At 38.3% G+C, this 27422-nt stretch overlaps 1 protein-coding gene across 1 annotated transcript; it reads right to left on the reverse strand.

Moving 5' to 3' along the window:
- Positions 1-121: 121 nt before the first annotated feature.
- LOC124264865 (protein mono-ADP-ribosyltransferase PARP14-like) lies at positions 122-27265 on the reverse strand. The gene is made up of 6 exons (XM_046699645.1): positions 27058-27265; positions 18309-18514; positions 6356-6776; positions 5730-5872; positions 2583-2757; positions 122-1366 (listed from the first exon to the last, which is right to left on the reverse strand). Exons 1-6 carry the CDS (start codon positions 27263-27265, stop codon positions 1083-1085), a joined length of 1437 nt encoding a protein of 478 aa, XP_046555601.1. The 3' UTR covers positions 122-1082.
- Between the last annotated feature and the right edge of the window lie 157 nt (positions 27266-27422).

Below are 27422 nucleotides of genomic sequence, written 5' to 3' on the forward strand. Positions count from 1 at the left end.
GTTTAAATGAGTTCCACCTGTTAAATGTATGCATCTGTTATCTACATGCATGTTTATATGAGTGACATCTGTTAACTGTATGCACATTTATATGAGCTCAATCTTTTAACTGTATACATGTTAACTATAAAGAATATAACAATATATATATAAAGAATATTCTTCTCAACTTTTGCCAAAATGGCAATGGGATTTCTGGATTAATGGACAAAACTCAGTATTGTTGATAGAAGCCTGTTCATACATACATGACAACATGCAAAATGCCTAGCTACAAAGCCAACACTATATCAATATTATATTTGTACAAACAATTCACATCTATTTTAGATGTTGAAACTTTTCAGAAATTTTCTATGGCTGTTCATCTAAAAAGGATGTTACAAGTTATAACATGCAGCCAGTTTAAATAGCTTTAATTTGTAATGGCTGAACATATTGGATGATACCGTAACATACCCGAAGAAGTAAGATTTAGTTCAGATTCTCTACTCAAAAAGGAAAACATTTCACTAAAAATGATCAAATTTTCACATGAGCTCATGAACTCGAGAATTTCTGCAACAGCTGATGCTACTTTGGTGGTTAATACTGTACTCAGTAATATTAATCTAGGTGTAAGAAAGCATCTTTAAGCACCTGAGCCTGTAACGAACAATCCAATGATGAGCAAGATGAAAACATCACAAGTACCATTCATTCCCTTGTGTTGTGGACCCAGGACACATGACCCACCACATCAAGTCCGCGAGGCCAACTACCCGATCCCCCTAGTTGACTTGTACAATGAGCATCAGATTGAAGGTCTCCAGGTCTTACCAATATAACACAATACATTGGATATTGTTTAAAATATGGCATCATCACTTTACTAACAGATCTGATGGAGGATTACAATCTAACCAATTTACCTCAGATTTAATTCTAATTACGAGCCATCACCTACCTTCCAAATAATATGATCACAAGAACAATTCTACCTGACAATTGATTACTACAAGAAACCATGAATTCACACATGTCATAAATTACACCATCTTAATCATAATATCTCACTGAGATAAGGTGACAAAAGAATCTCATTACATGTAAGTGATAAGGTATTCGGGATAGGCCTGGGTATCATTAAAGATGATGTACATTCCAGGTCCCCTGACATTGTCTACCACAGAATCATACTGGATGTGCCTGGATGCATCTCTTTGTGGAGGTACTCTCATCCCGCCTTGTCCTCGACAGTACATACCTGTCAGCACACGGGCTTGAAACATGTGCTTGTGACCTTGTCCGTCAGGCACAGAGTAGGTATTTCTGTCTGAATATGCAGCCTGAACTGCAAAGTATACACCCTCTCCTAGTGCAGTGGCTGAACAAAGAGAAACATTCATTATGCAGATATAATATAACCAGGGAAGATTTTATTGATGTCAACTTTCGTAATAGAGGAGCATGACGTTTCAGGGTATATATAGCAGATAGCTACATTCATTGAAACCAAGAGTGATCAGAACATGACACTCACCCCCTTAAAAATTTAAACAAACAAATCATCTGACAGTTATTTCAAGTCCAGCTTCATGAGAGAATTTCAGTCTAATGTGTCCGTCTGTATACAAGAGAAAATATTGAGTGTTTTTTTCAGTTATGCTCTGGAAACAAAATGATCACTGACAGGCAGGCAGACAGACAGGAAAGGCCATGGGAGTAACAACAAAAGTGATGAGATACCAGAGCTGGATGCTTAACATCCGACAACAGTTGTCAAAAGTAGTGATGGCCATGGACAAATCCAGGCATAAATAACACCGTCAGAAACTTTGTGAGAGGCCACTGCTGCTATCATTCCATTTCTGATGCCCCCCTACAGTGATACTACTAAAAGTGACGTAAACCTACACTCATTCACTGCTTTCATCCATGTAAAGTTTCTGCTCTGTCCAGGTGTTTCGTGTCTTAAATTCATGGACCCATGGAGGTCCGGGTTTGAATATTGATCTTCAGTAACCCATGCTTGTTGAACTGACTGACTGACTGAGTTTACACCGCTTTTAGCAATATTCCAGCAACATCACGGTGGGATACACCAGAAATGGGCTTCACACATTGTGCCCATGTGGGGATTCGAACCCGGGTCTTCGGCGTGACAAGCCAACGCTTTAACCATTAGGCTACCCCACCGCCCCCCATGCTTGTTGAAAGAGGGGACTAAAAGGATTGGGCGGTCAGGCTCACTGACTTGGTTGACACATGTCATCGGTTCCCAATTGCGCAGATCGATGCTCATGCTGTCGATCACTGGATTGTCTGGTCCAGACTCGTTTATTTACAGACCGCCGACATATAGCTGGAATATTGCTGAGTGTGGCGTATAACTAAACTCACTCACTCACTCACTTAAATCCATGATATGCCAAGAAAATGTTCCAGTCAGTAACAGGCAGATGGATAGAAATATGGATGGGGAGAATGACTAAAGGCTTTGTTCCACAAAGAAGCTCATCTGAAACTTGTATTCAGGAGAGGTGAGAATATAGCATATGTAGCTTAATCATGTCGTGAATCACCACCAAGATGGAACTTACCATTCTTTCCACAGTAGCTGCGGTTAAAGCCACCTCTACAGATACTGGGATAGGCATCTACAGCAGTGCCATGCCACAACACAGTCTCATTCTGATGACCTGGGTTCTGTGAGTCCAACTGTTGTTTCTTTGCAACATACTGCTGCCACAGGAACTTGGTCTGTACACGCTCAATCTGTCAGACAAAGGAAATACTGCACATCATTAGGTTTTCAGGAAGAACATGTTGCATGAGATCCACACGATGGTGAACAGAAACCTGCACATCTGCAACAACACCCTCCCTGCAGATACCTTGAATTGCACACCACTGACTGAGAACAGGACAACCTTAAACATTCAACAAACCTCTTTTCAAAGGTTTTATATACTCATGGAAACATCTGCAACAACACCCTCCCTGCAGATACCTTGAATCACACACCACTGGCTGAGAACAGGGCAACCTTAAACATTCAACAAACCTCTTTTCAAAGGTTTTATATACTCATGGGAACATCTGCAACAACACCCTCCTTGCAGATACCTTGAATCACACACCACTGACTGAGAACAGGACAACCTTAAACATTCAACAAACCTCTATTTCAAAGGTTTTATATAATCATGGAAACGAATAAGGGAACACATGAAAGTACAAGTGTTCCTTTATGCTTTGCCAGGTTTCTTCACAAGGTATGCATTGCACTGTGGGTGAAATTCTGGGAATAAATAAAGGAACACTTGTACTTTCATGTGTTCCCTTATTTGTTTCCATGAGTATATCTTGCACTTGTATTATATATTACACCAAATCCGAAGATTGACAAAACACTGTATCATCAAAGAAACAACTCTTGGGAAGAGAAGGGTCACTGGACAAATTCAAATAATCTGCGAATCAGTTCAAATTTTCAAAGTCCTTTTGTCTTTTTTCTAAAACATATTAGACAGGGTTTGTCACACATGAACCTCTACTGCTGCTTTGAGCAGTATTCCAGTGATATCACTGGGTGGGGAGATACACACAGGGCTTCAATGAGTTCAGTTTCTTGGCCTCGAGTACTTGAAGGGTCAGACTTGACTTGAAAATTCATACAAATCAAGCATAACATAGCGTAACTGGCATGACATTACACTATATGATGATTGTTTGATCAATACTGAGTGAGTGATTTAGTTTTACGCCACATTCTGCAATATTCCAGCCATGTGGCGGCGGTCTGTACATAATCGAGTCTGGATCAGAAAATCCATTGATCAGCAACATGAGCATCAATCTACACAATTTTGATAGGATGACATGTGACAACCAGTCAGCAAGCCTGACCACCTGATCCTGTTAGTCGCCTATCACGACAAGCATGGGTTACTGAGTTAATGAATATTGAAGTTGGTATTATACACGTTGTTAAACCATTACAGTTTAAGGCATGAAATGTGTTCCGTGCAAGTTAACGCTTATTTCAACCCGATGTTATTTGATATTGTCATGAGACTTACATTTTCCATTGTTATGATAATGTAAAATCAAAGACCATAAAATAATAAAATCCATTATGCAAACTCAAAATGACATTGATTGATTCAGTGTCATGGGAATTTCATGTACTACTAATTTACTTACTTGCACGACAGCATTGTGTACAATGTGTACAATATTTCAGGACTATTGGATGTGTCAGAATTTAAAATCTGTCCAATATTCCCGCCCGTACGGCGTTCCTCTAAGCTTCGTGTGGCAAGCACACACACGATTTAAGTACCCAATTGTTAAAGCTTACATGCAGTAGTAAGCCCAAGTACAAAATATTGCACTTTTGATTAGTGATTGTATGCTTATAAGTTTGTTTATTTGTTTTTTTTTTCATAATCAGTACTGTATATTATATGTCATGAATAAATAATAATTGTGTTTTAATTATGTTTATTTTGTTGGTTGCATCTAAGTTTTAAGAAAGTGAGCTGTAATCGTAATATAGCCCTCTGTTGGTATGCTTGTCCACATGTCTGTGGTGAGTGCAACAAATAGAATAGCTTGAAGTTTGGGTTTTAGCTCTGACTTAGCTTTGTTAAAAATCTTATTGCAGGTAATTGTAGAGAGTGGTTGAGCATGGGACTTTATAGTTAAGGTTTAACTCGGCACAGAATGCACGAAAACCGTCACCTTTCCACTTTCTGTCTACAGGTTTTGTCATTCCAAAGTTGCCAAATGATCTATGAGTGGCCTGCTTTCATTTTGGCTGGTCAAAATCAGTATTTGGATGTTTAAATGACAAATGCTTTTTCATCGTACTAGTCGTACTCCCTGCATAACTCAGTGATATACCGCACAGATGGCACTTGTTTTTTATCTGTTCACTATCTTGATCAAAATATATCCATACATTTGATTTTCAATCTTTCTCCATGTCTATCAATTGTTAACAGGATAGTTACCAAATCATTTTAAGAAGTGAAGTCTTAAACAATGTAACAAGGTATAATATCAAATGATAACAGACGCTCATGCTTAGTGCTGACATGGCAGACAGACGAGTCTGACAATGTAACCCAATTAGAATTATCTCCCCTTATCCAGTCCTCAAGTCCTAGAAAATGGACTTGAGTCCAGCTAAACCTGACTCATGGACAAGTACTCGAGTACCCATGGAAGCCCAATACATGTCAGCTGGGTCAGAGTGTCAGCTAAACATGGAAGAAACAGCAGCACTAGTGATGATCTCAGACATTAACCACTCTGGTAAAACACATGGTGCCAAGAAACATTGAAACATAATCGTAATGATTCAGGATTCAAACCCACAATCACATACTAGTATTTCTGGTATACCCAAGGGACACAACTCTGCACAGCAAATTGTGGTCACCTCATACTTTCCACCACTGTGAACACTTCTAATATGTATCAGTGTAAAACTGAACATTAAAAGTTAAACATAAATGATCATAAGCTTGACATCACTTGTACTGTATAAATAGTTCAATAACGTAAGAGTTCTAAAGTTATCTGCAGATATCTCAGTGAAAATAGCTAGCATACTAAAACATTCACTGTCACTTTGATCTTATAAGACGGTCACTCAGGACCACTTTTAATCTTGGCCCTACCCTAAGAAAGTCATGCACCAAGTGTCAATTATTTTTATGAACAATGCAGTAAATAACCTTCAAAATGTTGGCACGTCTTCCAAGGCTGCTGTGAAATTTCTGTTGAACATCTGTGTACTCCTGAGCTGTATTGTTAAGTGGTACCATTTCACTTTCCGTTGTCATTTGTGTCCATTTGGAAGGAGGCTCAAACGATGCTCCTGAAAACCATTGATACATGTCAGCATGCACACATACTTTCACAATTACGCTGAATGTGTTCAGGCTATACAGCTTTTGTTAGTTGAAGCATCTTTTCGGATAATGTCTGATTAAGATTTACAACCTTACATTTATGTAATCACAACATACTTCATATAAACATGTAACCTGTCCTTAAACTTAATTTGTCTGATTCTCAAGCTATTAGCATCAGGAAACTTCATAGCAGATGATATATTCAGACTAATTTACAACTCAACAATTCAGTCAACTATAAAATTCATCTTTTCAAATAAAATTTGTTTCACATCAGCCCATACTGGATGTATTTTTGGGCAGTGACGTCTGAAACCCTAACATTACAGTTATTGATGTGTCACGTTTGACTTTGTCAATATTGAGTCAATATTCCCAGATTTATTCAGTAGGATTAGACCAGTTGTTGACCAGGTGCAGTCAATGAGGCTGGGAAACTAACAAACCTTTGATTAGATCTTTTCTGATCACAGAGACTTTATCACTGTGATTATGTGAATCATATTCTTCCATGTTGTTTAAATCAACAACATAAATGTTCCCAACAGTGTCAGGAGGCAGACGTATCAGAGACTTCTTGTTTTGATAAGCTTCTTCAATTAGTTGATTAATGATCTTATCATATTCTACTGATTGTGATGAGCCTGTACTATCTACTTCAATGTATGACCACTGAACGTAAGATGACAACATCTCGGCCTTCTCAGATTGCTGTTCCTGACGAAGAGCCTCGTGTACAATCTTGTGTACTGCCTCCATGGCTGTGATGACATCATTTGTAAGACCGTGAAGTTTAACCCTTCCTGTTGAACGGTTATAGTCAACAGATATGCTGAACTTTGACCCCAGATCTCGAATTTTTGCTTCCTAAAACAAAACATAGAACAAACAGTTGTCACTAAGGTGACATAATTCCTCACTGCAAATTATCAAATCACAATTAAAATAGTAATGATATCTTGCTCTGTAGTTGTTCAAACACACAAATATTTGCAAGACTCACTTTGACCTTGACATGAATGTAATGGTGTATGAAATATGCAAAAAAATAGTAACAAAGAATTTGCTTATCAAAAAACATTCACGAGAAGTCTCAGTGAACAACTTAACATGCTAAAATCTTCAATGTGTCACTGTGACCTTGAAAATTAAATGAAGGTCACCAATATCAACTAGGCCCTGCACCTTCCCTAGATGAAGCTTAGTGTCAAATATGAAGAAAATACAGAAAATAGTCCTTAACTCATTAAGCCCGAGAGCCACCTCACTACTCAACACCTGGAACCCCTCGCTGATTGCCCACTCGTTGTGCCGAGACTAATTAGTGCTAATCACACCTGATTTCCCTGGCAGGTTTCGGGGATGACAGGAAACTGTCTAGTCGTACAAACAAGTCCTGATTGTTTAATTGTGTCATAAAGGTATATATTGAAAGAAAGTGTGAATACATATCGTGTATTGCAAAGTTTTATGTAATTTTATTGCAAGTTTCTGTTGTAGACCTTTGGCGGCTTGTACATTTATATTTTATCACAATATGCATGTATTCTTTGTATGTAAGAGATGAGACACACATAAACAAATTCTCTCTCTCATATCATTGTGTGAGGTTTAATTTTACAAAACATCTATGACAATGACCTACTGTAAAGAAGAATGTACTTACATACTTTATAATCTTCGACGAAAATAGCATTTTTGCCGATTCATTTCTAGTGTATAAGAATTAGTTTACTGAAAGTACTATTACGCTAGTCTGTGACTAACATAGAACACATTCATAGCTTGGCGCTTTGTTTCATCTAGATTTAATGCAGAAAACATACGTGACCATACAAACATACGTATAAAAAATGTATACTACATATTCCTTGCATAGACATAAAACAAAGAGTCACGTGATAGGGCATTATCAAATTTCCCAAATAGAACGTTCTGTATCTCAACTGTTCAATATAGTGGCTGGTCATATGTTATCTGTGACCAATCGTATCATGAGATACCTGTCACACAGGAAAGGACAGGTGATGGGGCGTGGGCGAAATTTCTGAAGAGCACGTTTGGTCACTCAACAGCTTGGATAGAGATTGATTATTGACTATATCGTTGACCAGTCGATATGCTGGGTTTCGGCTTTGTCAACTCAAGCTATCATGTAACAGTTTGTGTATTGTAAACATACACACTGGTAACGATTATGAAATATACACATAAGACAAATAGGAGTAGATAGACACTTTGGCAAGTTTATTATGCCCTCATTTTAGTGTTTCGATAATTAAAACAAAGCGATTGAAATCCAACCATTGAGTAGAGATAGCATTTATTTTCACATACATTTTACGCACACAACTAGTACATAAAACATAATGGTTTGCTGTACATGTAAAGATAATCTTCACCTTGATAGGAATGAATATCCAAACTAAAGTACACGCATTACGGAATTCACGAAGTTACACTATATTGAATTATTATAGTGTATAAACTTGCAGTTGAAACACACACACACACATCAATATTTATGAAGGTGGGTGTACCTATATTTATACTGATTGCAAACGAGGTTCATAAGATAACAGATGTACATGCATGCATTAACATTACAGAGAGGGGCGTGACTCCATAAAGCAAGTTGTCCAATGATATAACAGCACATCTGTTTATTTTACGCTTGTCACGGGACAAACCTTTCAACAAAGACGTAACTACATATGCATTCTACCGGAGGCTGTTATTTCAAGGTCGAAAGAGGTGTTCAATTATCTCATTACTATACTCATTATTGAATGATTACACGCATGTGTATCGTTACTGTTATACTATCCAGCTTTTATTGACGATGGATCAATAGAGACTGAGTTCATTGATACACGTGATAATTACACCGGATTTGACTGACTGACTGACTGACTGAGTTTGGTTTTACGCCGCTTTTAGCAATATTCCAGCAACATCACGGCGGAGGTCACCAGAAATGGGCTTCACACATTGTGCCCATGTGGGGATTCGAACCCGGGTCTTCGGCGTGACGAGCCAACGCCTTAACCATTAGGCTACCCCACCCCCCACACCGGATTTGATAATTACAGAGATCAAATACAAATGTTTTACACAATGCTCATGTTAACTGCATAGAAAACTGACAATTCAAATCAACATGAAACTTCAACAGGTTAAACAAAAATGCCTGAAATACCTTTGTATGGTTTACATGTAATAACTTATGATATTACTTCTGTCTATGTGTGAGATTTCTTTGAATTACCAACATACTGTGTTTTGTAACAAATCGAGTAAAATATTTCATTGTTGTAATAACACTGACATGAATAAAAGCACCAAGCTGTTGATTTGAATTTGTCGATGCAAAGGCACGATGTATCACTTTATATTCCATTAGGTAACATTATCAACTTTAGATTATGGAAAATAACTAGTTACAATTCAGTAAGCTTCAAATTAGTAAGTTAAATTATGTCTAATCTATTCGAGCTTGGATGTATAATTATTTGTGTTTATACATTATGTTTTTCATTATATGAAACATGACAACGTAATAATGCCTAAAAAGTAAATTCAAACTATTCTATTGTGTTTGAATTCTTTGTATGTCCTTGAAATTTTGTATATTGTTTCCTATTTATTAGGAAGTTGAAGAAAATATAATCTTCAGTAACCTCTAAACCATTACATCTAATTCAATCAATAAGCATACGAAGTATTTTAGTATCCATTCCCAATGGAGAGTACCAGACACTTACCTCTGTAAAAACATCATAATCCCCTTTCTCGCCGACATGTGTTCATTTGCCAAACGCTGTACAAGCCTATGATAATGATTAGCAATCACTTTAAATACTTCTTCTGATTGACACTAAAGGTAGCATCTCTCGTAAGAAAAGCTAATATTTGCTCAGTACTACTTAATTGGTTAAAATAATAGGTACAGTGCGATTTTAAAAAGTACAACACACGTGCGTCTCTCGCTGAATAAGAGGTGCTTTCTGTTGACTAATATATGTGGCTCTCACTGAGAGAAACTGCCAATTACCTGCCCCATAAACATGTCACGAGCTGTGAGGAGCTGATTAATTTGCCTTATAGCAGGGAGACTCTAGAGTGTCCCTGCTTATAGTTAAGGTATCTCTCTAACAAGCTGAACATCCAGATTTTTAAATGCTGAAATCTTGAAACTGTCGCTGTGACCTTGAAAATTAAGAGAAAGTCACCAAAATCGACTTGGCCCTGTGCCTTCCCTACATAAAGCTTGGTGTCACATATGAAGAAGATCCATTGAATTGTTCTTGAGATATCTCGCTGACAAGCTGAACATGCAAGTTAACATGCTGAAATCTTCAAAGTGTCACTGTGACCTTGAAAATTATGTGAAGGTCACCAAGATATATTGGTCCATGCGCCTCCCCTAGATGAAGCTTGGTGTCAAATATAAAGAAAATCCAGTGAATGGTTCTTGAGATATCTTGCTGACAAGGATAAAACGTTAAACTCCCCTTATGACCTTGAAATGAAGGTCAAGGTCACCAAACCTGACTGGGACCTTTCGCTTACTTTGAAGAGCTTAGGTACCAATTATGAAAAAAATCTAATCAACGGTTCAAATTCGTACGTATGTACGGAGCCTAATATAATACCCCGAAGCAAAGCGAGGGATAACAGTGACATAATGTAAACTATCCCTGAGCTGCATCAGACTACATGGTGACTTACTGTTTCCTTTATTTATTCCTTTTTTCACAAGACATTGAACGCATTAATGTAAGTATCTTAAGAACTATTACCAAAAACATTGAACTGTCTACTCAAATATTGTTGTGGCCTACCTGCTTCCATGGCGCTGAAGCATAAATGAGGTTCAATCACTAGTGTCATCCACATGGTCGTGTACTATACTGTACATGATTTAACCCTAAACATCATAACATATTTGCTCCATTCTTCTGTCCATGTGGCATATGTTACCATCTTTATATTAACACAGTTTTCTAGCTACCAAGCTTGCTATATTTCAGTGAGTAACTATTTAAGTTTTACATTGCATCTTTGTACAAAATTCCATCAAGCAATCTTTTTCGACTTCAGTGAAAAGTTGTGGGCATGGGACGTCATGAGTATGCATGTGTTTAGTTCCTCCAACATATGATCAATTTATCTTTCAAAAACGACTCTTTAAGTAACATGAGTTTCATCATATCCAGCAACAAATGAATTATGTTTGACAGACAACACAATTCTGGTGGTTAAATTTCTTCTTTTTAATCTTCCAATCTCGAACGTGGTTTCCCACACTTCCACGGCGCACTGACCACCGAAACAAATATGGCTTCCTCCTGCATACTCTCACTCACTTCTTGTGATAGTTGAGATAGTCTCGAAACGATTTACAATCTCAACTATTTTTTTTTCAAATTTGAAATATATTAAAACTGCTTAAAACACATTTTGTTTTTTGTTTTGTTTTAAAATACACATGATAAAAGTCCTCATCTTGGTATAGACATCCAAAGTCACTGTTCTAATTACATCTGTCTCATACCATGACAACATTTTCTCTTCAGTGATTTATATATACTGTTATTTTACAGTCACTATATCACAATACTGTAGTCTCTTCACTTACTGTTTCACAGTTTCTTCACAGCCTCTTCACAAGAAATCCTATTCGTCGAACGAGGGACCAAATTGTGTAGAATTGCAAGCCTGACACTGAGAAATATGGACATAGGTTTGAAGCTTACTGCAATAGGGGGTTTATGCACTGCATCCCGATATCAAATTTTCAAGATTAGACTCCTAGTGACGAAAAACAATTATGTACCAAAGCCTATTCCTCTCACCTCGCCGCCATCTTTGACGATTTGTATGCCGTTTCGGGATGCTATGACTGCCGTGTTGGGATGCTATGAATGCCGTTTGGTACGCTCGGTGACCGTTCTTGCGCGCTCTTGTAGCTGATACGCGAGTTTTGTTTTCAAACGATTTGTCTTCCTTTACAGATGTATTGTTTCGGTTTTAGAGGACCTTGTTGCAGTTTTAGTGGTTTTTGTTCTGTTTTGGTGTATATGAGATCAGTTTTGATGATTTGTTCACCGTTTGTATGGTAGGCCTGATCAAGAAGATCACATATGATCCCTGACTCCCTCCATTTTGTCAGCAGTTTCAGTTTTCCATCCAGCTTCCTATATCTCAAAACAACATTCTCACTTTTAATCTGTTTTATGACCTTGTTCACTTCAAGGAGATTGGCCACAACTGCAGATTGTATACAACTTGATAACCGACTTGTTTCAAACAAACCCAACCAGAGCCAACCAGAGTATTTGCCCTAACCAAGACCTCATTAACTTTCTTTCTTCTTCTGAGACTGGTTGTTGCTTGTCAGTTGCTTTAGCCTTGTCAATATTGCTAAAGGCAAGTTTGTCACTGTATCCACTCTGTTGTTGCAAGACTTGATCCTCATCTGACTCAAGATGCATACCTAGATCTCTGAAAACTTTTATCTCCTCCTTCCCAACATCAAGAATTGTTCTCATTTGATGTATGCAAGCACACCTTCAATTCCACCATTGCACCATATGAACACTGCTGGGTCAACCTTTGACACGACTGCAAGTTCCTTCATCACTTCCCTCACACTGAAATACCACTGCAGTGAAGCATCATTCAATCCATATACACACTTGTTGATTTTCCAGACCTTTCCTCTCATGCCTAACAAACACGTCCCTGTCTATGATTGCCCCCTGTAGGAAGGCAGTCTTGATATCCATAGCATGATGTGTCCATTGCTTGTTGACCATCACAGCAAGTATCATTATCAAGGCTTCTCCTGCACATGTTGGTGAATCTCACTACTTTTGAAGCTCCATCTTCAAAATCCCTTGCTACCAGTCTAGCTTTTCAGTTTGATTCCATCCTCACTTTCTTTAACTGTCAATACCCATCTCGTTGACACACATTTCTGTCCAGTATCTTCAACTGTTTCATATACTTGATTTCTTTTCCAACGGTCTAACTCTGCCTCTTTTGCTTCCATCCACGAAACATGACAGAATCATCAATTTCGTCTTCTGATCTCTGTTCTAGTATTTCATCATTCACCTTCAAGTCTGTGAACTGCTAAATATTATTTTGGATCAGTATACTCAACATTAAACCAAAATCTATTCTTTCGTGGCTTTCCCAGCCTTGCTGGTAATTTTAGCTGTCATGACTTCCCTTGTTTCATCATTCTTGTAGCTGATGGACTTTACCACACTAAAGTTCAGTTTGGTCTTATTTACACCCTGTTTAGTCTCTCTCTGATCTTTCATTGTCTCTAGATCACCAAGGTCAATTTCTTTCCAACTTGACTGTTTCTTATCATCACATCTTTCTGGTACATTTTCTCGTCCTCCCCATTTTTAATGTCAAGAGTCTCAACTTCATTGGTTTTTCCCATTCTATTCCTGTGTACTCTGATCACCATCCCACCTTGTCGGAGAAAACTCTGTCTTGACCAATAACTCTGGCTGGTCCCCTCCATTCTTCTTTACCTGGGAACTTGTAGTATACTTTCTCTCCCATACTGTATGTTCCCTCCATAGGCCTCACTTTTACTTTCAGAGCTTTGCGTATCCTATTGTCACACTCTGCTTCAGTGAAAGCTTTCTTAGCAGAATGCAATACTCGGATATGATTCCAAACAGTTGTACTGGATGCTAGTCCTTCCAATGCTGGGGGATTATTGGTCAAGTTTGATGGAAGGTTTGGATTCCTACCATAGACAAGTTGATATGCACTGAAGCCATGAATGTTGCTGACAATGCCCAGCTCAATGCTATTTCCCACTTACAATTTTCTTGCTTTTTTATTTTGTTTAGTGTAAGTGTCAATGTTTGGTTGTGCCTCTCAACTGTTCCATTAAGTAAGCAGGTGTTGTAATCACTTCCACATTGAAGTTTTGACATATATCATGCATCTGTTGATTGTTGAACTCTCGTTCATTATCTGTGAGTATCTTCATAGGTGCTCCATGAATGGCAATCCAGTGTTATAGAAATTTATCCACAGTTATTTCTGCAGTCTTATTCTTGATTACTGCTGCTGCACTGAATCTTGTAAACATGTCTATCATGTGAATATACCACATGTTTTGGTCAAGTTGATGAAGGACCATTGCAACCACTTCATTAAAGTCTGACGCCATGGGAAGTCCAGCAACTGGCTTTGCCGGTGTCTTTTTATGTTTGTTACATACATCACAACTGGCCACAATCTTCTCAATAATTTCAGCTTTCACTTCAGTACTGTTTCCTGAACGCTGCATTGACCATTGTAGATTTTTTACCGAAGCATGACCAAATTGTTTATGCAACTTGTGTACAATTGTGAAAATCTCCTTTTCAGAAGCACCATCCTTCAACCACATCACCTCATCAGACCCATGCTCTATATCCCCTGTCAAGGCAACACAGTAATGTCCACTTGATGGCATTTCTACATTGACTGCTTCTCCAAACATCATAGGTTTATCATTGTCTATGTCAATAATGGCTTTAGTTTTCTTAAGGGCTGGCTTTCCAAAAAATAATGGAATGTTGGCATCCACAATCTGTTTCAATCTGACACTAAGTTGTCCCAATCACTGCTGGCATTACAGCTGTGCATGACGATATATGCCTCTGTCCATCTCCAAACTTGAAGCTTTTAGTAGATTCTTTCTCTTGAGCCACAGTTTTCTTATCCTCATTCAAGGAGTTAACGTAATGTTCATACCATTTCTTACCACAAACTGATCTTGTACATGCAGTGTCAATAACTGCACAACCCTGCGCTTCAACCATCAAGACACTATAATCTCTTGTGATCAGTGCTATGTTTTCCTCTGATTCAGTGTAGTTCACATTCTCTTTATCTTTATCTGGACAATCTTTTTACCCCAATGGAATGTAGAGAAACAGTGTGCACATCTGGTCCTCCAGGATAGAACTTTTGCTCAGACCCTGGTTTCTGTTGCTTGTTGAAAAATCTGGGACGTCTATTTATCATTTCTGTCATGATTTGTCCAAAATATCCTGTCTTGTTTTATTTCTGTGGAGTCCACAGTTTCAGTTCCAAAAATTCGTCTCAAGGATGATTTCATTGTTTGAAATCGTTTATCCACTGTGGCCGTCAAAACTAGCTGTTTTTCCTTTTGATTCAGATTGACACTATCCAAAAGTTTGAAAGTGCATCTGGTAGCTGCATGTCGTATTTGACACACTTTTTGTACTTTCTTTCATAGCTAATATTGATGAAATCACTCATAGACTCAGTTTTTCTTGTGAGACTAAAAAAATTCTGAGAAAGCTATATACGCTGCATATACACTGTCTATTAGGTCCAACTTATCCAACTCTTTTAGACATTAGTCCAATCCATCCTTCTTATTTAATTCATCGACTGGGATTTGTAAGATAGTCTCTTTTGCCTTACCTTTCAGCACTTGAACTAGCGCCAGACCCTTCTTTTCATCCGGTAGCTCCGTGAACAGTCGCCAAACCTCTATTTCATTTTTCCATGTATCATAGATACTATCCTGGTCCAGCGATGGCGGTTACAACAATTTCTGTGCCATATTTACCCACACACTCTGCTACCATTGACACACAACACAATTCTGGTGGTTAAACTTCTTCTTTTTAATCTTCCAATCTCGAACGTGGTTTCCCACACTTCCACGGCGCACTGACCCCCGAAACAAATATGGCTTCCTCTCGCATACTCTCACTCACTTCTTGTGATAGTTGAGACAGTCTCAAAACGATTTACATTGTTCACCATAAAGACCCATCAGTCTTGATCAAATTCAGTTCTTCTGTGTTGGGTACACAGCCATGTTCATCACTGATTTGTCAAGACTTTTGCCACTCACTACTTTTCTATTTGTACTGTGGTAAACAACAGTTATCTCATATAATCTCGGACAAACCTGTAGAAGTTGCAGATTCTTTGAAGAGAGTCCTGCTTGGGGCACATATAAGCATTTGACTGCTTCTGTGGTGTAGTGGTTAGGGTGTCCGCCCGGAGAGCGGAAGGTCGCGGGTTTATCCCCGATCGCGTCATACTAAGAGACGTTAAAATATTGTACTTGTTGGTCCCTGCCTGGCGCTCGACATTAATTGGTACAACAAGGACTGGTCGGTTCCGAGTCAGTATAATGTGTCTGAGTGAGGTATTCAAGCTTCACTGCAGCATGGTATCTCAGTGGGCTAGCACTATAAAACCAGCTTAAGTCTGGGCTAGTACAAGCAGCCGCACATACGCACGCATGCGCATGTGCGGCTGCTTGTACTAGCCCAGACTTAAGCTGGTTTTATAGTGCTAGCCCACTGAGATACCATGCTGCAGTGAAGCTTGAAGGAAGTCTTATGAGCGAAATATCCTCAAGCACGACGCAAAACCCAATTTCGCATCACATCACATATAAGCATTTAAATGTCCATTTTAAATTCCTATGACAGTTGTAACTATATTTTGAATAAAAGTTTTACAAAACAAAAAATACACTTTTTGGTCTTGTTCGACCACCCCTGCAGGTACCAGTAAATGGAGGTCTCCAAGAGAAATTCAACGAGTGCAGATATGTCAAACGTAATACCAATGCGGGAAACCAAACCACCACCAAGAACACAAGTCCAGGGGGAGGAAAGTATTAATACACATCACCAGTATACTGAAGCATTTAAAAGTATTCTCAAAAGCTCAATCAGCTAGAGAGTTAACGACTCTGCCCAGTGTTGAGAACTGACTCGCATGCTCGCAGGAGTGTCTGTCAAGTTGGTAATGACGGATGAACGTGCACAGCTGGCTCCAAATAGTCACAGAGCAGATCTCCTTAATGGACAGGGCCACAGCATATGCCTTGGAGGTGGCTAGCCCAATGATCTTTCAAACCCTTTTTCAAGCCTTCAGATTCTTAGGACGGTAAGAATCTGGCAGCTGAATGCTGACTCTGTCCTTATGAAAAACAGTTAGCTCATTGCCTGAATGTTACCTACCCATCTACCAGACATTACCACAAAAAGAAATGCCAACTTCCACATCAACAACTGGAGGATAAGAGGCAACAGATTGTGAAACAGAGGACCTGACAGCCAATCAGGAATGACTGAGAAGTCCCATGTGGGACTAATCCGGCGGACAGCCAGACGGATCCTATCCACGCCTGCTAGAAAGCGCTGTACAAGAGGGTGCTGCCCCAAAAGGACAACATCGAGATTTATATGAAACACTAAGATAGCCATGGAGTAACCTTGAACAGTAGAAGCGGTGAGATCAGCTTCTTATCTGACTGAAGGACCTCCAAAACTACGACTAAATCCCCAGAAAAGGGATGAAGAATCCCCCTGTCGAGACACCAGCACGCATATCCCATCTATTCTCATACTGAAGTTTGTTGAATACCTCAATGAAGCCGAAATTTTGACATGTCTCCATCCTAAAAGACAACACCTTTATCATGTTATTCAGTCCTTCAGATTTAAAATGGGTCTGAACCCTCTGCCCTTTTTGGTCACTAGGAGTAAGTGGAATGAAATCCCTTGTTTTCCTGACCGTTTGGAACCACCTTGATGGCTCCCTTGTCCAGCAATGACTGCGCCTCGGCACTGAAAATGTCTGCCTTTTCTTGAGAGGCTGGCACTGGTGTGCGGCACACTCCGAAAATGGACGTTGGACTCGCCTCCATGTGGCCATCCCTGAGTGAGGAAAGGATACACAATTTTGAGGTGGCTTTCTCCCATTCCCAAAGGAATATGGACAGACAGCCGCCGACAGGGACATCTGGCAAGAAGCAGTGAACACACACTGCTCCTGCTTGAGCTGGAGTCACCAAGGGTCCTTGGTGCCTTTCTTAGTCTGTAATGGAGCAGTCCATTTAGCCGACGCCAAAGGATAAGAAGCAGCAAGAACCAAGGGCTGCTGGCGAGATGTGGTGGGTCTTAGAGTCCTAAAGGTGCTAACTGCCTCTAATTCTACCTTCTAAGCCCCAGGGAGGAGGGTAGAACCCAAATTCTAGGGCAAGACAGCCACAACTAATGCAGGCCCTCAACGGCGCACATCAACTGGATGGGACAGCTAGGAATGCTGTCCAGAGCCAAGTGTGAATGCACATCTGTCAGCTGCCACGCGAGCGTAGGTGATGATTCGTCATCACCGCTCTGACGTTGGTCCACCAGCTCTCCCTGCAAGGCAGAGAGATACGCTAAGAGGACCACCACCTTTAGCTGCTGTACCGCTTTATGGTACTGCTCCTCAATTCCTTTATTCAAAATATTGTCGTAAGAAATTTAAAAAGGGCATTTAAATGCTAAAAGGTACCCCAAGAAGGACCTCTTCTGAAAAAGAATACCTCACCTGTTGTTTAGTCATAGTCTTGAGTGCTTCATCGAATATGGGCCTGGTCATTGTACTATTCTGGTACTCATCTTCCAACATGGATTTTGCTTGGTCAAGATGATCCATGCTATCCGAGAAGAAGTAGAGGGTCATATAATTCACTGGCTGTTCTTTTGGCAGTGCAAAATGTTTAGTCTTCTCAGGAGATCCTCCCCAAACATACTCTGTAAATCAAAAGTGAAATACCAACATTGCCAGCTTCAACAATTTAATCATACATTCATGATAAGACAATCATGCATTTATGATCAGAGTGAGTACATGAGTTGGGCTCTACACCGCTTTTAGCAATATTCTGGCAATATCACGGCAGGGGATACAAGACATGGGCTTCACACATTTACCCATGTGGGGAATTTAACCTGTGTCTTTGACATGAAGAACTAAAGCTTGAGCCACTTGGCTACCCAATCACCTCGATTAGACTGACTGACTGACTGAGTTTAGTTTTACGCCGCTTTTAGCAATATTCCAGCAATATCACGGCGGGGAACACCAGAAATGGGCTTAACACATTGTGCCCATGTGGGGAATCGAACCCGGGTCTTCGGCGTGACGAGCCAACGCTTGAACCACTAGGCTACCCCACCGCCCCACCTCGATTAGAAGAACATAACCTCACACAACAGCCATACCATGATCACCCTAGGAACTTGCAAGGTTTCATTAAGTAATCTCTAGCCCAATTAAAAGACTCTATTCTTAAAGAGTCTAAGTCAGTCCTGTATGTTTCAATGGAAATGAGAAAATGGAAATCCTGAATAGTAAAAGGTTTGTACATGTTTGTTTTAGAATCCAATACTCAACAATATTCCTGACATATGATAATGACTGAGTGTATAATCCTGTCACTGATATTATTAACAATGTCCAACATACAACATCAAACCATGTTGACATGCAATCAACAAAGTGACAGGTCCTAACAAACCAATCAGTTTAGTCTTACAACCAGGGTGCCATTGTACAAAGTGATGTTAGAGCTAAGACTGCTCTGTACACAGCATACCAATATCACCGATGACTGTACACCTGGAATATGCAGATGAGCCACAACAAAAGAGAGGGTTCACAAGCAAGTTCACACAGTCAGAAGCGAGTGTGTCCAACTTCTGTACTGATCCACATCTGGCACCTTTCACCTCATTGGGCTACTAAACATTGATGAAAACCTTGGGGGAGATCATTACATATACAAGAAAGGATTTAGCAGAGTCCCTGCCTCATTGTTGGAGGGTTCCGATGACGCCATAAATGTTGTTCCACTCTATGCCAGACATCCTGCTGTCAGCTCTGTGAAGACAGTAACGTGCCTCATCAGTAAAGAGGACTCCACTCCACTCATGTGCTCCCCACTGGAAGTCCTGACCACTAGACTGGAAATTGGCCATTGAGCTGGGCATCCTCCAACGATGCCATAGATATCAACAAATTGTTCCTGCAAACACATCTCTGTAGCCAGGTATAATTGCTAGGTGGAACCTGTGTCTGAGTTGTGTGGTTTGAATCCATCAGTCTTGACATGGGGCTGTAACTGGTGGGCGGTCATTATTGGGACTGTCTATATGGCTTGATTGGTTTGCTGAAAATGTTGCTATGAGTGCCAAATGGTGGATGTTGAATCGATGAAATAGGTTGTGTTGCTATGTACCAGACTAAAGTATACGCATAGTTCTCATCTGTGATTTACGCCCCGGAGGCATGCAATGTTGAACTTGTTCCAGAATAATGGATGTTTTTCTTACTTTTGCACTTGCTAAATGGAAATGATAAGTGTCTGGTTTTGCCTGGCCTGTTAAATTGGAAATTTTAACTATAAATTGTATATTTATCTCAAAATATCTCAAGATTGTTAACTATTATGTCAGAAAGGAAAAAATTCACATTTCAGAGTTGTGGCCCTTTTTTTTGCTAAGGCCAGACCAATTTTATTTCTTGTTTAACGGATCTGTCGGTCGTATTTTTTCAAGAATAAAAAAACCCAAAAAAACAAATTTCCCCGCTCAAAAAATAAAATCCTAATGTTTTTATCGGTCAAAAATGTAAACTTACAAGAATTTTTTTTTATTTTATTGTTTTTTGCCCCATATATACTTCACAAATTACCAAAAGTAAAATACTTTTAATATTTAGAAGGAATATTACTTTGACTGGTGATCTTATTTTATTTTTCTTCCCCTCAATGCTTCTGCCTTTAGGTTATCTGAGGACAAAATCAGCCCAAAACAAGAAATACAATTGGTCTGGCCTAAAACAGAATGTTTATATGTTTTACCATTAGATGACACAAAGACCTATAGGTATAATGATAAGGCTTAGATATGTCCAAAAGCCCTTGAAGTGTGTTGTTCAATGTCTTTTTCACCACAAACCACCAAATATAACTTAATAAAATCATATTTTCACATTTTGACCGAAACTGAAAATTTGCAATTTTTTGGCAGTTTTAGAAGTCAATGAAAACTCAATAAATGGCCCAACAATTGCAATAATTTGATTTTTTACACCCCAAAATAAAGCAAGTGTAATTTCATAATTTTTTCTAAGATGCCTAGCGGTTAGAACAATCGAAAAAAAAAACCAAAACATTATCAGACAATAAAGGTATAGTTTTTTGATGACGTAACAATTGAATGACGTTATCCCGCTGCCCCCTCGTAGTCACGTGTGTCCATGGTAACATTTGATCCATCTGGTCCCGGTTGTATCAAACTTTAATAAAGCTTTAATCGTTAATTAAACTATGATTAGTTAATCACTGATTATCTTCAGTTGCATGAAGTCCTTTATAAAGGAATCCCTTCATTAATCCATCATTAAGCTAATGATGGTTTGGGGGTATCATTAACTCATCATTAGCTGTATCAACATGGCAGACGACATAATGTACCATCAACTTCGACGTCGGAGAAAAGAAAAACATTTTCGTGAACGGATTAATTAAACCCCACCGGGTGCCACAGGGACATATATGTCCTTCCTCTTTAACCCTCACTTTGAAGTTCAATAAAATTCTAAATATATCACATATATATATATACAAATATACTTCACAGTTTTGAATTCTGCGGGAAATTCACTGTTTCTTGATACCATCCACTATTAAATCAGACAAAACTAAAGTGCTTAAAATAACCTTTCAAAATGGACTTCGTCATGTTGCCATTTTTGACACAATATGTAATCGCGATTCACAGAGTTATTTGCTGTAAGTTTTGAAATGTGAAAATTTGACAATTACTGGGAATATAGAATTTCAAAAATAGCATAGTAATGATCACTGATATCAGTTTTTCATAAAATCACTAATGATAATTCTGAAACGTTGCCGATGAACCAAGAATCGGTTGGGATGTTTTCGAAAATACACTTACACAAACGCCGAAGTGCGTTTTCCGCCATATTGGATACCGTTTACAAAATCACGTTTCGCGAAGGCCGGTATTGAAACACCAATTACATCACGTATATTTCATATTCAGCTGCGAGAAATACACCAGTGAATTCCCTATACATTTTGGAATCAAATGGTCTTTGTCACCAATTCCAACTGTCTAGATGAAATGAATGGAAAGATATTGGGGTGAAAACGAACATTGTACTCGAAAGATTGCACTTGTTTGAAATGTAAACAAAGAAAACATCCGATTTTACACTGCGTAGCATTTTCTGGAATTGTCCGACATCCAGCCGTCCATTTTAGGCTTGCAATGGCTCAATATCTTTAGAATATGCATGGAAAGAGTATCGTGCCAAGAAACAGGAAATTAAAAACAGATACAATGCAATGATTTGATAATTCATAAGAATTTATCAAGGTTTCCATGCAGCGTGACGCCATGACTGATGCAAAATAACACAGAACGACAACGGTAATTATCAGCATTTCTGGCTTCTTCTCTTATTTATCCAATGAAAACTATAAAAACATATAACAATACACAGAGAGTCAGAATAATTCTGATAACTTACATCACATATTTATGTACAAATGATCCCTGAATCAAGGGAAGAGTCCTCGCCAAATCCTGTGTACCCTTGTCAGCGAAGTCGCCATTTTGTAAGAAATCGGTCAGCAATAGTGATGTCATACGTCAACCTTGTTGCACATATTAGGCAATTTCTTTGAGGTGAAGGTCGGCTGAACAAGAGTAAACACAATCGCCCTATCCTTCCGATTACACTGTCAGTATTATGATGTGTATTTTGCGTATAGTTCAGATACTTTTTCATGAAACTAACTTCAGTATCTACATTTAGTTTTGTTTAATATCATATCATACGTGGATATAGGGTATACATTCTATATTTTTTTAACGTTTTTGATTGTTTGAATAATATTTACATAAGAAATTGACACATTTAGTGTAGTAGACCATATTCTGTCTGAAAACACTTTATATTTGCATTTTGAAACATGTTGTTCCATTTTGTATTGATTTCTTTGGACGTTCTATTGCTTACCCCAATGCTATTGAGCTCAGACGTTATTTTGTCCCATATGTGGTTCTTTTTGTCATTAGTAATGGAGTTAGTCAGTTTGCTGTTTAACACACTGACATGATCTTCAACTAGACCTGTATTTCACAACTTTCAAAGTTTTTACTGCGATTTCTGACGGCAGTCATTATGCAGACTATAGATGAGTGTTTACCTGCAATGCATCATGGATAATAATTAGGATTCCCCCTAAGTTAATCATGGTTTAATGACGGGACCTTTGTTAGAGGCATACTTAGTTAATGGGTGTTTAAATAAGGGTTTATACAACCGTATTTAAACACTTCATTAACTAATCAAACATTAAGAATTTAATCAATGATTAGTGTTTAATTGATGATTACATAATTACGCGTTGATACAACTGGGTCCTGTTCTGTAAATCAACATGGCGCATCCATATCACCTATCTCTTGGCGATGATGTTTCTTTCAACGGAGAACTATGTCGAGTTGTTCAAATTCAAATTCAAATTCTTTTATTCTGTATAAAGGCCATAGGCCCAAGTACAAAAAACTCACAAAATAATAATGCAAGTGACAAAATGGTTAGATACACATTTTAAGCACTTCTTAACCTTAAAGCTTCTTTTACAAATTTTGCTAAGTTAATTAGGATATTCACTTTGTCACAACTTAATAACATGTTAAACTTATAAATAGAGGGATATTTCCAGACATTTTCAGGAATATACTTTTGTCTTAAAATGGAATAAACTTTACATATTAACAGAAAATGGTATTCATCTTCTATACATCCATTCATACATAAATTACAAAATCGTTCATTGCGACCAATACCACAACGCGTCTACCAACATTTATCATTAAAGGCAATTCCCAGATCTTAGCAAAATAAAAGCCTTCTATATTCGCGATTCTTTAGAGTGGATAAATAATATTCAACTGTCACTAGAGATTTATATTCTTGATAGAAACATAACTTATTTGATTCACAAACTTTAGAGAACCAATCTTGTTGGTGGCAATCTTTAACCCTTTGCACAAACTTACTAAGAAATAAAGAGCAATTACCAACTTCCTGAGAGATCCAAACAAATCCAAAACCATAAGAGAACAGTAATATTTTAACCTTTGAAGCCCATGTAACACGATTGCAGTCGTCTGTAAGGATTTACACAGAAGATAGCATTGCTTAGGATATCTATGATTAGGCATTGATAGCAACTTTAACCAATACTGAATACATCTTTTATGACAATCGACAACATGGCCATATCTACCCCATTCACCAAGTGCAGCAACATTAGAGACATAACTACCTACACCAATAACATATTTACAAAACTTAACATGAAAACGCTCGATGCATTCACACTTTGAATGACCCCACACTTCACTAGAATAGAGAGTAAAGATTGGCTTAATCTAGGCATCAAATATCTTGAATAAAACTAAAGAAGAAATATTCTGAAACTTACGCTCTAATTGTTTAACGGATACTAGGGCTTTTGATGCTTTTGAACAAGAACTTCAATACCTTTTGACCAACATAACCTGTTAGAAAACGTTAACCCAAGATAATTATAATAGGTCGATGTCTTAATAGTTTTATTGCCAAACATCCATTTTCAGAAAACCGTAACTTGCCACCATTTCTTTAAAAACTAAAATTTCAGTCTTATCTAAATTGACATCCAAACCCATTTGATACTAAACTGCTCCAATACATCTATTTTTCTCTTTAGACCAATCACACTATCATCAAACAAACACAGATCATCAGCATAAAATAAAGATAAAATATCACAAACTGCTTGACCAACAAATGTACCTCGGACATTCGATTCCTGTAACATAGTTTCCAACTCAACAACAAAGAGAGAACAACAAAGGACTTAAAATACATAATTCCTGTTTTACGCCACTTAAAGTATCAAAATAATGAGAAATGGAACTATTTGATAGTTTAACAGCAGATTTAACTTTGGAGTACATGTCCAATAATACTGTAAATATTCTACCATGAATACCTTTATTTAAAACTGAGAACCACAATAATTTACGATTAATGGAATCAAATGCCTTTCTGAAATCAACGAATAAACAATAAAACGACCATTAGTTTTCAGAGATATACTTTTGGACCAGACACTGTAAACTGAAAATATTATCAACAGTGCTATATCCAGCACGGAACCCAGCCTGAGACTCAGGAATCTTGTCATACTGATGACAAAAACTTGTCAACCTCTTGTTTAATATAAACGTAAATAATTTCCCCATGACATCACTAAGCGTTATCCTCTATAATTATTAACCTCTGTCTTCTTGCCTTTCTTGTGAAGCGGTATAACCAGTCCTTTAGCCCATTCTATGGGGAAATTACCACTGTTCAAAATATTATTAAACAATGCATGAAAAAATGGCAATAGTTCAGTTTACAACATTTTATCATTTCTGGAGTTACTGCATCAGGACCAGGAGCTACCGTCCTTCAGATTGTCACCAATGGCATCAACAATTTCATTATGCTTGATTTCACAGTTCAGAGTATTATTAATGGTATCACTATTGCAGGCACAGCAATTATGTTCATCGTGATTTTCAAGAAATGTACTGGCTTCTCTGACATGGTCTTGATCCGTATTCTCATCACTTATATTCATAATTTTTCAGTAATCGACCCACTGTGTTGCCGATATAGAGTTGATATCAGTTGATTTATCCGTTGTTAGGCGTTTAACTTGGCTCCAAAACGACTTTGAGTTCTTAGAATTAGACGATAATAGGTTCACCATATTTTCCTCATAATTTTCCTTTTTGGTGCGACATAGCTGATATGAGTTTCGTAGACGTCAAAATTCTGACCAGAAATGTAGCTCCCCAGTTGATCTAAAACAATCTAAGTTAGTATATTTCAGCTGCTTCAGGTTTCTACATTCTTCGTCATACCAGCTGGCGTTGTAGGGCTTGTTTGGTGAAAAGTTTCCAAAGCATCGCATGTTACATCTATCTGCGCACGATGTTATACATGCTGTTAACTTATGTGCCGCGTCATTCACATCCTCAATGACGTCATTTGTAAAGTTCTCGAGTCCACATATGATGCCAGGGCAGTATTTTAAGTGTTCAACAAAGAATGGTTTCCTGTTCTTCTTTCCACCTATATCTTAACAAGCGTTGCACACTTCTGTCACTGTCCCGTCACATCTGTGGGGAGTAGGTGGTATACACAAGGTAAGTACGATGGGTAGGTGGTCAGATTCACAACGAGTTTCTACAATGAAGTCATGATCCATGTCAAATATAGCAGTTGAACATAAGCAATATTCCACCATACTGGAGCCATTGTGAGAAAAACAAGTCATGTCACCCCGAGGGTCAGATCTACTTCGCCCATTTATCATGTGTATGTTGTGAGCGCAACACAAATCTATCAGATCTCGTCCATATGAATTTATAATATTGTCGACATTATTCCTGGGATGGTGAAAATTGTCAGCATTATATTCCATATCTTCCAAACTAGGTATATGTTGGTTGTCATCGTGAATGATGAAATCTCTAAGGTCTCCCGTCCTTGAATTAAAATCCCCCATCAAAATGAAACGAATATCTGAAACGTCTATATCTGATATACATGACAACAAACATTGCTCTAAATAGTCAATTCCTTTTAGTGGTCTTGGATCACTTTTGATTGAGGAGTTAACCGGGTTGATATAAACAACGTGATGCGATGTTCCATATAAAGATTTATAAAATAATACAAAGATGCAATCAATGAAACTATTCCAAACCTTCTTTATATGTTCACTTGCGGTTTGCTTGACACATATAGCTACACCACCTGTTGTTGAATGTCCTTTGATTGATATATACAACATGATTTCTATATGTTGATGTGATATTTTTAAGAGTGACATTATTCCAAATTTCCACAAATCCAATTACATCAAAGTTTAAACAATAGCTGAGAAAATCACCATCTTGCAGTTTATGCACAAGTCCATGCACATTCCAAGATGTAAATCTCATACACGAACCAGAGTTGTCGTCAGCTGGTGACTGTTGGGCCGGGCCACCCTGCTAGGCGTGCGTGTTGTCGATTTCAAGTGCATGCGTTTCACTCTCAATGCCTGCCTTTCTCCCCCGTTTTACCGTGATGACAACATCTGACGTCACATCGTAAGTGTAAACATTGTCCTCAATATATAATTTATCAAAACGCAATTGTGCCTTACGATCATTTTCCCTGGCCTTGATCATAAACGGAATCAGTTTCTTACGTTTTTGACGGACAAGTTGTGAGAAATCTCCAGTAATAAACACATCTCTGTTTGACTCTTTCAACACTTTAGATGCTTTCAGTATAGAGTGTTTATCCTTATCGTCGCCGACTTTGACTATAATAGCCTTTCCTTTCATGATGCGGTATGTGCTCTGTGGCATGTTAATGTCAGTAAGTTTAAGATCATCAGGTAAGATTGTATTCACAATATTTTCACAATCTGTCCACGATTCACCGGGTTTGGATTTTGAACACCATGAAATATTAGGTTATGGATCTTCTGCTCTGGTTCTCAAGAATAATCTATTCTTTCATCCA

The sequence above is a fragment of the Haliotis rubra genome, unplaced genomic scaffold, assembly GCF_003918875.1.
Source record: "Haliotis rubra isolate DU_JTF1 unplaced genomic scaffold, ASM391887v1 Scf949, whole genome shotgun sequence".
NCBI lineage: Eukaryota > Metazoa > Mollusca > Gastropoda > Lepetellida > Haliotidae > Haliotis > Haliotis rubra.

Bases quoted from the DNA above. Each gene is read 5' to 3' on its own strand.
- LOC124264865 (XM_046699645.1), bottom strand. From the start codon at position 27,265: ATGCCACAGAGCACATACCGCATCATGAAAGGAAAGGCTATTATAGTC. The intron at 18,515-27,057 runs GTAAGGCACAAT...TTTGATTTACAG, and splicing joins CAAGGCCAGGGAAAATGATC to AGTATGTTTGGGGAGGATCT. The intron at 5,873-6,355 runs GTTTGTTAGTTT...AATGGTTTTCAG, and splicing joins CAGAAAAGATCTAATCAAAG to GAGCATCGTTTGAGCCTCCT.